Source organism: Ambystoma mexicanum, chromosome 12 (genome assembly GCF_040938575.1).
Source record: "Ambystoma mexicanum isolate Mex_15411 chromosome 12, UKY_AmexF1_1, whole genome shotgun sequence".
Lineage (NCBI taxonomy): Eukaryota > Metazoa > Chordata > Amphibia > Caudata > Ambystomatidae > Ambystoma > Ambystoma mexicanum.
This window is the reverse complement of record NC_090936.1, coordinates 116,141,639-116,156,851: the sequence shown is the minus strand read 5'-3', so window position 1 is coordinate 116,156,851 and position 15,213 is coordinate 116,141,639. Positions and strand designations below refer to the sequence as shown.

General features: G+C 44.8%; 1 protein-coding gene across 3 annotated transcripts in view; it reads left to right on the top strand.

The window, feature by feature from the left end:
- The window catches only part of SCUBE1 (signal peptide, CUB domain and EGF like domain containing 1), a 2,600,196-nt gene that overhangs the window by 1,825,950 nt on the left and 759,033 nt on the right, over positions 1 to 15,213 (top strand). For all 3 annotated transcript variants that reach the window (XM_069628128.1, XM_069628129.1, XM_069628127.1), the window contains one exon: positions 4,509 to 4,667. In XM_069628128.1, the coding sequence (XP_069484229.1) occupies positions 4,509 to 4,667 (159 nt within the window). The remainder of the gene's footprint in view (positions 1 to 4,508; positions 4,668 to 15,213) is intronic.

Below are 15,213 nucleotides of genomic sequence, written 5' to 3'. Positions count from 1 at the left end.
CCCACCTCAGTGGGGCAACCCTTGGTGGAGGTATATGATGACCCCTAGAGGCCTCTAACCTCTCCCTGGTTCGAACACTCTTAAAAATGCCACCTCATTCACCTTTGAAGCCAGCGCTAACAAATCTACCACCAGTCAATTCCCCCCTTGGATCTTCCCCATCTCCTCTGCTATTTAACCTGTATGTTGAATCTCTTGGGAGTAACTATTCGCTGCCACAACATCCACTCACTTCAAAATGTCATCCAACCTCATAACACCAAATAGATATATGGAAAAAGTCTCACCACCTGGTATGCCCAACCACTTCTTAAAAGAAAACACATCCAAAATGAAATACCTACTCATCTACCCCACCAAGCACAACCCTGCCCTCATCCCCTGGATCAAAGTACTCACTGACAGCCCACACATTTCCCTATCCATACATGAAAAGTCCTTAGGCTTCACCATCACATAGACTATCTCTCATAGACCACAAAGTTGCTGTTACTAAAGCATGCAACCTATAGCTATACCTCCTACGCAAGAGGTAAGACATACCTGGCATACTTCCGTACGCTGGTCTGGACATCCTCTGGAAGCTGGACTACTGAAGCAGTAGCAAGACTCAGTATGCACTTTGAAACACCAACCCAGCTCCACTGACTCGCCATACCCAAGAGAACTACCTCAAAACCCCATCCTACTTTCACAAATTGGAACCCATCAACCACACAAAGACCTGACAAACCAACTAAAATCTCCTTCCCATTCCACTCTGTAAGCAAACCAGTACACAAAAACCGGCCTTCCTTCTCCGACACTACATCCGGAAAATTGTCAAAGCTCACCTCTTCCACCCCACTCCATAATTTTTTTTACAATCTGTAGGTTTTATTCAATCAATAGAAGGAAGCAGTGGCTTAAGCCTCACTCTGTTAGGAATAACATAATGACATGCGTGTGGGCTATGACCTTTTTTATGTATAATAATGATGTGAAGCTTTTATTTATGATGATGTATGCTGTTTTGTAAACCAATAGGCCACCTATTCCGCATTTGAGGGTGGTGTAAGCAAAAGTCTGAATCTGCAAATCAAGAGTTCAACCTCACCTGTCCCTCCAGTAAGACCACAGTTAGGGGCGCAACACCCATATACCTCTGTGCTAGGAGTGCTTGGGCATACCCTATGGATAAGAAAGTATCCCAAGATCTTCAGGTAATAAAAGACTCACCTGTAGTCAGTTTCCCAGAGGTTGCTCTACTTGATTCCCCATGATCCCACCCCCATACGTGTAACTCAAAGGTTTCTGGCATCTCTATTTTAGAAGGGTGAATCCTGATGTATCCTAATAAAACAGTAACTTAGATTTAGAAGTCCAGGGAGACACCACGACGGTATCAGGTAATAATATCGCCATATATATGGTCGCCGTAAATAATATCGCCGGGAAAATGTTGTGGCGATATTATTTGGGTGACCATATATATAGGGACAGGGGCAAAAAAAAAACAATTTTAAAAAAAAAAAGAGCAAAAAAATAAAAAAGTTTGGGAGTTGCGGGGGTGTCCCCCGCATGTTCCATGCAATAATGTCGCCACAAAAATCGGCGATATTTTTGTATGTCGAGATTTTTGTGGCGACATTTTTACATGGAACCCACCACGACCAGGTTATATTTGCCCTTTAAGCATGAAGCTAGTATATGCCATATATGGTCACAGCCTTCCAAGCACCCAGATTGGGAGCCTAGAGCAGATCTGGCAGATGTCTAAATGGGCTCTCTGGGCTTCAGAGCTGAACATACATCCAAGGGCTTTCCCCGGATTGTGTGAATGTGCGACAGTTCATGAATGGGCAGCTGCCAAATGTTTGAATGTTTCAGTGAACAGCTGCAGACTTAACCAAGATCAACTAAGGGAGCTGATGACTGCATTCTCACGGACCTGCAACTGACAGCTAAGTACTGCTGGGATTTGCACAACTCGGACTTCTTCACACAACCAGTGGGGAACCACAACAATTTCCTTGACTCATTTGACATCTGGATTTCTTTGAGCAGGACTTGCTGGTCCTTGCATAGCAAATTTAGTGTCTTGGACCTTGGACTCTTCTGCAAAGGGGCTGTGGTCTATAACCTATTACGGCCCAGTAACCTACCTTCCTTAACATGTAAGACCACCACCTACATCACTTTAATCACTGAGACTACAATTGGTTCAATCCAGAATATCTGCACAGTGCTACAGCATCAGGTTTAATGTTTTTTACTCCAGCCAGATCATTCAAGGTCCTTGTGTCTTTCTACTTGGCTGAAGGCTGCCACCTGTGCTGGGCTGTGACAACTGGACATTTTCTGCTAGTCTTTATTAAATTGAGTAACACTGGCCAATAGGAAATCATTGGACAAACGCCAAGCAACCTGTGACTCTTGCTGACTAGGAAACGTTGAACAGCTCCACTTTACACCAATCACAGCACTTTGCAATTCCCTTCATACCAATTAAAAACACTGTTCGCCTTAATTATAAAACCCATAAACAGAAAGACAAATATTACTTACCCAGTAATAGTCTTTATGCAGCTTCTCTCTGCTAAGAGTCGCATGCTATGCATAGTCCGCCATCCAGTGGTTGGCTCTGGGGACCACTCCCCCCCCCAACTTGAAAAGAATGCATTATCCATATCAAGATCTACAGTATTTTACAACTCAGCATTATATCATAAAACTAACAAATCACTTCCTGGTAACTGTAAACCAAGAGCGCAACAGGAAACAGGAGGAAACGTATATTCACTTGGGTTTCTCATGATCATTCAAATTCCTGATATGTGTAAAGTTGCAACTTGGAAATCATTGCATACTTACGTTAGATATTACTGCTTGGATGCAGATGCTTTGGTAGATGCCCATATATGCCCAGCTCCTCCAATATGTGATCAAATATAGGCTGTGAGTATGGTTTGCTCTTACTGTGTTTTGTTCCCCTCCTTCCGGGTTTTTTTTCAATGGACTGTCTATGGTATTCCATATTTATGAATATTAATGAAGTACCCTGAATGGAATGATAAAAAAGAAATGCACTTACTTATAAGCCTAATTGTTCATCATGGGTATTTCCAAAATAATTTTACTGCAGGAGAAGTGTATCCTTGCACTGTGGTACGTGCAATTAAAGTGGAAGCTGTGTGGATGTGCCAGTCAATATCCTGGACAACAGAGATGGCTAGCCCAAGACATGGATGGCCCTTCCTTGGCAGTTTGAAAACCCTCTGTCCTGCCCAGAGAATTTAGTACTAAAGAGACAAAATGCACTTAAAAACAGGTAGTTTCCCCTGACTTTCGAATTGAAAATATACTGATTCCAAATTGTGACTGCACTGAACTGCAAAATGAGATCCTGATGCAAATGAAAATTGTGGACTTGTTTAAGAGGAAGCAACAGTTGTATGTAGTATGGTCAGAGGGTACAAAAACAACGGTAACCTATCATTTATGCATATTCATTTTAATGAGGAGTTTTATGTATCATGTGTATGAAATATAAGGGCAAGAAAACTGATTACGAAATTGAGGTTCAGCTGCCATTTGCAGCCAATAGACAGAAATGAAAGCACATAGAGGATACAAGATGTCAATGTGATAGTATCTCTCTGGAAACTAACATGGGACAGGGACGGGACTGCATTTTAAATATTTATTTAAATATTCTAAATGTGTATTGTATTATGGTGACGGTACAACAGGTTGAAGGAGTGATTGTTTTAATATTGTAAATGTAATTTTTAAACATAATTTCATTTACGGAAATGTATCTCCCGAAATAAAGATTATTACTGCTACTTTTATGGACCATTTATAGGTCGAGGTCAAACTTGCGCCATCAGGTGTTTGCCTGATCCTCAAATTACGTTTGACAAGGTTGACTTCTGCAAATGAAGGTGGGTTGAAGTTTATTAGAATTAGTATGTGTTGGCCTATTTATCAACTCACACCACAGTTTATCCAGACATGTGCTCGAAGTGGGAAGGAGAAGTAAATGAATGTCCTGCAGCATCCATCTCACTTTGCATTAGGAAAAAGTAAAAATACTGAAGGTGACATGACCTGAATGCTGTACAGCATTCCCGTTTCTTTGCATTAGGAACATGTCAAAATGCTGGAAGTTCAAATGACATAGTAGTAAAAATTAAATTCTTGCTTATTTAGCTCAGTGGTCAGTTCACATTTCAAAAAGCATAAAATGCGTTTTGCGTAATATAAAGGTGCACATTCGTCTTATGCATCAATGTGCTTTTTATAATTAATCAAGCATATTAATGTACTTGATATTTTACATCATATTTTTTCATTCAATATTTTTCTTTTTATTGTGATCTTTCTATTTTATACAAATGAAGGCTAAAATGCAGGCAAATAACATTTAGAATTAACTGACTGTAAAATGGTATCATCATTAATGTTAAAGTGCTTGCCACATTTATATTGCAACCTCACATTTTTGTTTCTTCTCTCACACAAAGGAGGGCAATTCCTTTGTACAGATAACTGTCAGGTCACATTTGTGAACTTAAAGTGTGACTCTTCTAAGAAAAAGCGTAGAGGCCGGAAGTCCCCATCCAAGGAAGTGTCACATATTACTGCAGAATTTGAAGTGGAAATGAAAGAGGAGGAATTTTCAGGTTTGTGTAACACTAGTCTCCTTTACTCTGCTATGGCTTTTATATGAACTGTGCGGAAAGTGCCCCCGGAATATGCTAATAGTGTTTCAGCAAAAATAATACCAAACTGCTTAATCTCATGTTTGTCACAAATATGTTTATAAAATGCACAATACCTAAATTAATTTGAAATAAAAAATGGTGCTCAGCCTCTATAAGTGGGTGCCTCGTAGGTGGCTTCAGAAACTAGCCACTGCAAAATCAACACAATTGTAACAATTACCTCCTCACCTCTCTATACAATAAGTCAGAATAGGTAGGATTTGAAACACAAAACCAGTGCTTTCGATCTGTGCTATTTGAAAAACATTCAAAATGTATTCAGTTTCAGTACAAAAGTACCATAGTTACAGACATGGGGCCTCATTACAAACCTGGCGTTAAGGGGTTAACAGCGCCGTAAAAGGCTGCAGCGCCGTTAAACCCTTAACGTCAGATTCACACTTTAACGCCTGCTTTTTGCAGGCGTTAAAGTCCAACCCGCTAAGGGACCTTGGTGCTAATTATGGCACCGTAATTTACGGTGCCGTAATTAGCGCCTTCCCCATTCCCATTGAGCCCTATGAGCCAAAAATGGGAATGGGGAAGGGGCCATGGTGAATGGGGATTTACCGCCCCGCCAACCTTGGAATGGGGCAGTAAATCCGCCATCCAACATGGCGGAATCCGGCATGGACCATGGTGCTAATAGCACCATGGTCCAACGCCAGGGTTGTAATGAGGCCCCACTTACTGTGAGAATCAAGGGTAAAGGAGTCAGCACTCCTAAAGTCACCACACGTTTCACCCTAGCCTCAGGGCTTTGTCAGGTGAAATTTCACTGTAGCCAGTTAAGACTCAATTTTTACAGTGTTTCCTTAAGGCACACCCAGATCACCTGACCAATCCCAGTTGCAGTCACATGATCGCAATTTAAAGATGGCGCTCAAGTTACTGCTAAAACAAGCGCCATCTTGGAATGAACTTTTCATAATGTAAATCAGTCAAAACGTTCTTTCCTCTCTAGGTCTAGACATATAAACAATACTGTATAAATTATAAGTTACTCACCGTAGTGACTAACATACTCTTAGTCCTTAGTCCCCTTTCCTCCATACTGCATGGGCGTCCCTTCCAAGGGACGGGAAACAGAACCTTTTTGACCAGAAAAAACCTTCTTCCCCTTTAAATTTAGAGGCACACGGCAGAGCGGCCCTGGGAGCATGTGCTGCCCTGACCCCGCCCTGCGGCACAACACTTTAGTCCCCATAAACGCGTCGACAATAGATTAACATTGCCTAATGACACCATGTTTATTAGGGGGAGGATCGTGGGACTTATGGAAGAAAGGGGACTAAGAGTATGTTAGTCACTACGGTGAGTAACTTATAATTACTCTTATGTCCCGTCCCCTTTCCTTCATATTGCATGGGCGATTACAACTGAATGTAGTCCGGGGGTGGAGAGCAGACCCTCCTTAAGCAAGCAGGTCTCTAAGAGCAGCATGTCCGGAAGCCGCATCTGATCTAGAGCTGGCATCCAAACAGTAGTGCTTGCAGAAACCCGAAGGGGTGGCCCATGTGGCCGCCCTCCTTATGACTTGCCAGGGGACATGTCGCTGGAATACGATGGCCGTGGCCTTGGCTCTGAATGCGTGGGCCTGCATGTTGGCCGGCAGTGCCTTATGCTGTCCCTCGTAAGCTTCTTTGATGGCCAAGATCATCCAACGGGCTATGGAAGCCTTGGAGGCCTGATATCCCGGTTGTGATCCGCATAAAGTGATGAAAAGTGGTTCTGACTTGCAGAAGCCCTTGGTCCTGTCCAAGTAGAATTTCTTTGGGCTCAGCAAAAAACATAGGCAGCACTATCTCCTCGTTTTGATGGAATGCGGAAGGCACCTTAGGCAGGAATGCTGGGTGTGTCCGTAGGACTACCTCATCTCTGTGAAACGTAGTGTAGGGCTCTGAGGTGACCAGCGCCTGGATTTCGCTTATCCTGCGAGGCGAGGTGAGACCGACTAGCAAGGACATCTTAATGGTGACCAGTCTGATGTCCGCAGATGCCATTGGCCCAAACGGTTTGTGCGCCAGGGCACCCAACACTATATTGAGGTCCCACACAGGGTGGGCCTGTTGATGGGCGGTTAGAGTATGGCGAGTCCCATTAGCTGCTTCTTGACAATCAGGTTGGAAGAGGAGAAGACTTCCTCCTCCGAGTTTCTGTAGGCCCAATGACTGCCAAGTAAGTGTGGCAAATGTCTACCTGCACACCCGAGTGGGTGAGGTGCACCGAAAAGGAGAGCACTTCGTCCAATATACATGCAAGGGGGTTGATATCCTTGGAGTCTGCCCAGTGGCAGAACCTGGTCCGCTAGCTCTTATACTGGACCCTGGTAGGTTTGCTCCTGGTGCCCTGTATGATCTCTAGATTAGCCTGAGACAGGCTGAGGTGTCCTAAAGTGACCTGCTCAGGAACCACGCTGTAAGGGCTAGTTTCTGTGAATGACCCTCCCCCCCTGCAGTGCCAGAAGATGTGCTGGGCCCGTTGGAAGGCGAATGGGAGGTCTCTCCGAGAGGCTGAGCAGCTGTGAGAACCAAAGCCTGGCTGGCCACCATGGCGCTATCAGAATGGTGCTGAGTTGGTGAGACTCCTTGATCTTGCCTATCACCCTGTGTATCAGTGGCGTGGGTGGGAAAGCATATACTGTTATATACTGTCATGCTGTTCCACGGAATCTGAAATGCGTTGCCCAGGGAGCCGGGGTCCTGCCTCTGCCAGGAGGGGAACTGTTGGTACATACCAAAATACAGGGATCAGGGTGTTGAAAGGCACCATATTATTCATTAAAAATTGCCTGAAAAGAAATGTACAATCATTTCATAGGGCTACATAACGGCAGCCATTAATATAAGCAAGATTGGGGGTTGCGGATAGGGAACATGCGCTCACGTCTAAACAAGTAATGTACAGAAATAAAAAAAACAAAGGTTTCCACGCATTAGTTAGGATCTCATATGGAGAACTTGGATTTATTCAAAATTTCGGACAGCCGACACGTGTTTCGACCTACGGGTCATCCTCAAGGCTGTATAAGTCCAATATTTTATAAATGAAATAAACAATCAATGCATTAAAATACAAAAACACATACCACAGTCCAGTTGCAGATGGTGGTGTTCAAGTAAGTGATGATCACATACAAAAAACATTAGAAAAACAAGATAATATGTATATATGTAAGTGCCATGAAACCATAGCAAAAAACAAGATCCACAAGAATAAATAGTTACAAAACTGCTCTGTTAGAGAACCCATTATGTAGCTAAGATTAGACCGGAGTACATAAAGTCAGTGTAAAGAGGTGTAAAATGCAATATGCTCCACAAAAGTGATTTATGTGAAAAAACACCTTATGATAGGGGTAAAGAGCCCAATAGGATTTGCCACCACAGAAACCCTTAGATGAACCACGTGCCACCAATAAGTCATCCTGATTTAGATCTGCAAATTTGGACGCTGCTTTATCGATGATATGTTCTCTATGGCCTCTGTTAAGGAATCTTTGTTTGAGAATATCACATTCCTTAGCATAGTCAACAGTCCTGCTGCAATTTCTTCTAGCCCTGTGAAATTCTCCACTGGGAATATTGTCTATTGTTGCCCTTTTATGGCTACTTTTGGCAAACAGTACCAAATTAACCTCAGTTGGTTTACGATAGCAGGACAGGACCCCATAGCAGTCCCACATTTATGTCTGTATAATTGTTCTTCAAACAGAAAGATGTTAGGTTCAAGGTAGAACTGAAGTAATGTATGAATTTGTTCATTGTGCTGTTTGAAACTCACTGATTTGCTTTCTAGAAAATATTTACATACTTTGAGACTTTCCTGATGTCTGATAATAATATATAGGGAGGTCACATCTAATGATGCCAGTACGTAATCATCATCCCAAAGCATTCCTTTGATTTTATTCAGTAGTTCTCCTGTATCTTTGATATACGTACTGATGTCTTTCACAAAAGGTTGGAGGGAAAAGTCAATATGTTTGAATCATTTTTCAAGAGGGACCCTTTGGAGGACTTGATGGATGTTGCAGGTGGATCAGTGGTATTATTGTGTACCTTTGGGACAAAATACAAGATCGGCGTGGTGGGGAACCTGTTTTTTAAAAACATCAATTCCTCCCAGTCAATCAAATTGAGATAGTTCCAGTTAATAAGCAATTCATCAAATTCTCTTAGTCTCCAACAGCAATGAGGCTTCACATTTTTCATAACATTGTCGCTCAAATGCCATTCTGCTTCTTTCAGATATAGATCTCAATCCCAAAGAACTATACCTCCATCTTTATCCGCTTGTCGTATTATGATGGAGGTGCCAGTTTGAAGATTTTCTAATTCTGCTTTCTGTTCTTTGGAAAGATTCAACATATTGCCTCTGTTGTTAGTAGTCAATAGTTTTCTAAGGTCTTTAATGACAAGTTCTTCAAAAAGTTCTATATCGGTTGCATTGATGTTGGGACAGAAAGTAGATTTTAATTTGAAACCACTCTCTCAGTTTCTATCCCATATCTCTGAAAAATGTCTGTATTTTCCATGATAGTGACAGTGAGATCTTCATTTGTTATGGAATCCAGTGCGAATAGTGCTTCTAGATCTTTCACTGATAAAGGCTAGGTGCAGAATGGTCTTTATCATCTATTTTTTCATGATCCCCTTATTTTAAAAGGAAACATTTCTTCAGTTTTATTTTTTGTTGTAATTTGAATAGATCAGTTTTAGTTTATACTAGATCAAATTCCTGGTCTGGACAGACGGAGAGACCTAACTCTAAAACAGATAATTCCATGGGAGTCAATCATTTCTCAGAGACATTGAAGACTTTCAATTTTAACTCCTCATTCCACATCCCTTGCCCCGGGACCTCTGACCTCTGCCCAAGCACGTTATCATGCTTTGGCCAGAGGTTGTTCCTAGATTTTGTTGCCTCTCCTCGTTGTCCTCTGCTTTCTCCTCTTCCTCTTCCTGTCGGATGCCTTCTGGGTTTCCTTTCTGCCATATTGTCCAGGTGGAGTCAATTCGATGTCCCTCAAGGGCTTCATCTCGTGGTCAACGTCATCCTAGTCAAATATAGAATGCACAGCGCCCGTTGGCTTCAGTTGTGTTTTTACGCCTTCCATTTGCACAAATACCAGAGTCAGTGAGTCCCAGACAGTAAAGACTTTGAAAGAGCTTAACGTGTAATAACTGGAAATTCTACAGTGGGGTAGGCTGGGAGGGGGCGATGAGGAATATGTGGGAGGAACATCCAGTCGAAAGAACGTTACCAGGGGTAAGTAATTTGATCTTCGAATGGATGACTGTGTCCTCCCGCGTATTCCTCATCTTTCAATAGACTCCCAAAGCAGTGTTAGGTTTTGGAGGAGTAATAATTTGCAGATTAAAAATTTGTCATGGTCTGAATGTAGGACAGCATTCCCAAATCCTCCTTGCTGGCCAGAGGATGAGTACAGACAGTAATGCTTTGTAAATGTATGAATGGTAGACCAAGTGGCTGCTGCACAAATGTTCTTTGTAGGCACCCCTGTTTGCAGAGCAGAAGATGTCCCATGCCCCTTGTGGAGTGAGCTCTCAGGCCTTCTGGGGGATCTTTCCTGGCCAATCTGTAGCATTCCGTAATGGCAAGAATGATCCATCTGGACAATGTTTGTTTTGTAATTGGAAGTCCCAGTCTGTGTCCAGTGTAACCTATGAAAAGTTGGTCATGTTGACGTATCTTTGCCATCCGTGAAATGTAAAAGCTCAGAGTCCTTCTGGGATCAATGCTATGTAGCCTTTCCTCTCTCTTGCCAGGATGAGGGGGCGGATAAAATGTTGGTAGTGCAATTTTCTGGGATAAGTGAAAATCTGATGCAATTCCTGGCAAAAAAGAAGGTTTAACCTTAAGGACAACCTTGTCCTTTTAGAAAATAGTAAATGGAGGTTTACTAGATAAAGAAGCCTGCAACTCACTCACCCTGCAGGCTGATGTCAAAGCTACTAACAAGATGGTTTTAAATGTTAGTAATCTCAGTGGACAAGTAAAGGCTCAAAAGGAGCACACATTAGAAATTGTAAGACAAGATTTAGGTCCCAAATAGGCACTTCAAAAGGTGTAGGAGGGAACACGTTAGTGAACCCTTTAAGACATTATAATTAGAGGTATCCTAGAATATCATACCTCCTCCGATGTGCGCTTGAAGATTGAAAGTGCTGCCAAATAGCCTTTAATAGTTCCAATCTGGAGCCCCAGATTTGCTAAATGCAACAAAAAAGATAACACAATGTATTGCTCTGAAAAGGGTCCACATCCTTTTCCCTATACCAGCTGCAAAATTTATTCCAAGGGCACCGGTACAAGGATTTCGTTGCTGGCCTTCTGTCCGAAAGCAAAATCTCCATAACATCATCCGGGAGGTCCCAATCCTTAAATTTCAACCTCTCAGAAACCAGGCGTGAAGATTGAGTGTCTTGACTTCTGGATAGAGAACCCGACCTTCCTCTCGCGAGAGAAGGTCCTCTCTTTGTGGGAAACACATTGGAAGGCAGATGGACATGTCCAGAAGGTCCGGGTAACACGTCCTCCTGGCCCAGTCAGGAGCAATTAGGATCACAGATTTCCCAAACTTTCTCAACCTCCTGATCACGTGAGGAATGACGGGGACTGGAGGAAACGCGTATAGGAGTGGTAATTCCCAATCCACTATGAATGCATTTCCTAGAGGTCTTCTTGGGGGAAATTCCCTGGAGCAGAACAGCTTGCACTTTCCGGTTGACACTGGTCGCAAACAGATCCACTTGAGGGGTTCCCCAAAGGGTGAAGATCTCTTGAAGGAGTTCCTGAGCTAGTTCCCATTCGTGGGAGACTGCGCTCTGCCTGCACAGAGCGTCTGCTGTGTTGTTCTCCACTCAGTCTAGGTGAACGGCCCATAGAGAGATTCCCTTTCGAATTGCCCAGAACCAGTGCTGCATCGCCTCTCGGCACAGTGGTAGTAAACCTACACCTCCTCTTTTGTTGAGGTAGTACATGGCCACTGTATTGTCTGTCATTATCAGGACATTCCTTCTCCATACAGAGGGTAGTGAAAGGCCTTCAGGGCTAGTCTTGACTTCCCTTAGCTCCAAAAGATTGATGTATATTTCGGACTCCGAGGGAGACCAGCGACTGCTTCCTGTCAGATTGTTGACGAGGGCTCCCCACCCCGTGAGTGAGGCATCCGTCACTACTGTTATCCCCAGCCATGGTTGCCAAAAAGGTTCTCTCTTCAGAATGTTGTCCTTGCAGTCCCACCACAGGAGATACTGCGCGACTCTCCTCAGAACATGAAGAAGGTCTGATATCTTGCCTGAGAATTGAGACCACTGAGTTCTGAGGGCCCATTGCAGGGATCTCATTCTCAGATGAGCCTCTGGCACTAGAAAAATGCAAGATGCCATGAGGCCAAGCAACCTCACAAAGTCAAAGGCTGAAAGATGCTGGGCACTCTGGAATTTGGAGACCATCTGCAGAATGTGTTGAGCTCTCACCTCCGGTGCAAATGCTTTTCCCAGGGATGCATGCATGACTGCTCTGATGAACTGGAGTCTTTGAGATTTATTTATTTATTTAATTATTTTAATCTTTATAATGCGCCACACATCCATGGTTTTCAGGGCGCAACATATAACAGGATACACTTACAGATAGACAACTGATTTCAGGAGGAGCAAATAGAAGGTACAGTTAAGCCAAGTTGAAAAGGTGAGTATTCATTTTTTACTTGAAGTCCGGCAGAGATATTGGGCCTCATTACGAGCATGGAGGTAATGAAAAAAGGAAGGCGGAATGGTATTACCGTCATCGTTAACGGGTCCGGGCCATTACGACCCGACAACCCGCCAATACCGGCACCGCCCGTACCGTTCCCCTTCTTTCCGGCATGTGCGCATACACGCACCCCTTCGCGGCGGAAATACCGGGATGCCGCTAATAGGAGGACATCACAAGTTGCACTTACCGGCATCCCGAAGGTGGTAATCAGGGCCTGCACGACGGTGGCAATACAGGCATCGCGGACCACCCGTAAATAGCAACCTGCAGTGTAGGCAACTGCCACAGGTGCACACAATCACCACAGGTGGAGTCAATGGAGCCTGTCCCAGTACAAAAGGAGTACACCCACACACCACACCCCTTCCTACACCAAAATGATACCACTAGCTGTTGCAATCATGGGGCTGGAGGACATGCCTCTACTGTTACAACTACAGCAACAACAACAGCAGCAACAACAACAACTACAGCTACAACAATAGGCAGCACAGAGGGGACAAAGGAGGAGAAGGAGGGTGAGACAGGCCCAGCAAGTTCCACCAGTGCAGCCAGTGGTACCACCTAGGCAGCCACCAATCCCTCGCATCAGACCCAGTCCATTCAATCTAACCCCTGAGCAGATCCACACCCTGTACCGGTTGGACCGGGACACCATCACCACCATAGTGGACATGATACACGACGACATTGTCAGCCTCATAGAAATACGCACTGCCATCCCCCGCTACTAAATGTGGTGTCTGTGCTCCACTTCCTGGCCACAGGCACCTACCAGCACACAGTGAGCCAGCTGCATGGTATATCACAACCACTCTTTTCACGCATGCTACATCAATGACAACATGCAAGACGCACAAGCAGGCCACCGTGGGTATGTCAAGCGATGAATGACTGAACATGATTACAACTGTGCCAATGCCACTAGTGTGATTAGGCACAGAGTAGTATACACTCAATTATGGGTGGCAAGACATTGTTCCGCATCCACAGTACATCCGCATCAGCATGCAAGAGAACACCCTGCATCATCTGTACAACGCAATCCACACTAGCAGACCATAGTGCAGCACACAACACATCAAATTAACCTGTGTACATACATACAGGTACATGTGCATGTCAACACCAAATAGCTGCAGCCATGTCTGTGAATCCTAAATGTGTCAGCTCAGATTGACTCACACATACCTCTTTGTGCTCCCGTGCAGGTGATGGAGGCTATCCCTTGAAGCCGTGGCTACTTACACCTGTGCGGAACCCATGGTACAGGCACGAAGAGGAGTACAATCGGGTACATACCCGTACCCGTGTCGGGATTGAGCAGACCTTTGACCTGTTGAAGGCACGGTTCCGCTGCCTAAGCAGATCTGGTGGAGCACGCCTTTATGGCCCTGAGAAGGTGGCAAAGATCACCATGATCTGTGTAATGCTGCACAACATGTAAATCTGGAGAAATGTACCACTGCCACCTGACATTGACATGCATGCACCGGGTGAGGATGATGAGGATGTTGATGGAGGAGAAGCAGCACCGCTAACAGTACGTGATGCACGAGATGGCCGTGCTGTACGCCAATCACTGATTGACGATTACTTCTGAACCACAGGGACGTTGATGGTTATGTGTCAGTGCTACACTGAGCACTGGGACCGTGTGGACATGGACACAGGGTGTGTGGGGAGTTGGGCACTGTGCACTGTAGTGAATTGAATGGACACACACGAAATGAACAATGACCAGGCTTTAAATGATTTTGAACACAACAGGTGTATTATGATTATTTACAAAAAAAGTGCTTCCCACCTCCACCACTCACACGCCCTCCTCTTCCCCCCAAAACACCCAAACACCCCATACCTCCCAAACACCCCATACCCCCCCAAACACCCCATACCCCCCAAACACCTCATACCCCCAATAAACACCACATACCCATCAATGAACACCCCCTTAATGCCCTCTACACCACTAACACCACCTCTCTCCTCACCCATTGTCACCCCACACGGTTTCCGGGTTTTTTTTATGTCCGGGGGCAACATTTCAGTCTGCCTAGCACTGCGCCTCGTCATCCGCACAGGGCTGGAGGGAGCGGAGCTTGCAGGTGTGGATGATGGGGTGGATGCGGATGGGATTTGGACCGCCGGTGCAGGTTGTTGGCGCTGCATGTGTTGGAGCATGCTGGTTAGGACCTGTGTGACGGCCCCCAAACTGTCACGGATCATGACTGCACTAGAATTTATAGCCGCAATGGTCCCAGCATTGGCCTCACGGATCTCTCGGTGTGTTTCCTCGCCGTCAGCCACATATTGGTGCACCAGATCGATCATCGAGTCCTGCCGGGCCTCTACTCTTGACAGGCGTGCCTCAATGTCAGTGGGAGCTGTGGAGGTAGAGGGTGCTGCGGCTGGGTGAGCCATTGCAGGGCTAACCTCTGGGGTGGATGTGAGATCTGGACTGTGCAGTTGAACTGCAGAATCCAGCATGGGGCTGAACAGTGTGCCCTGAGTTGTGTGTTGGGGGGTGGACGGGGGGCTTGGCGTGTGGGGACATTCCACGTGGATTGTTCCATCAAGGTCCGCGTACTCCTCCGCTTCCACATCCACATCACTGAGTGGTGTCTCTGGCTGCTGCCTCACCCACTGAACTTGTGGCAGCGGACTGGGTGACATC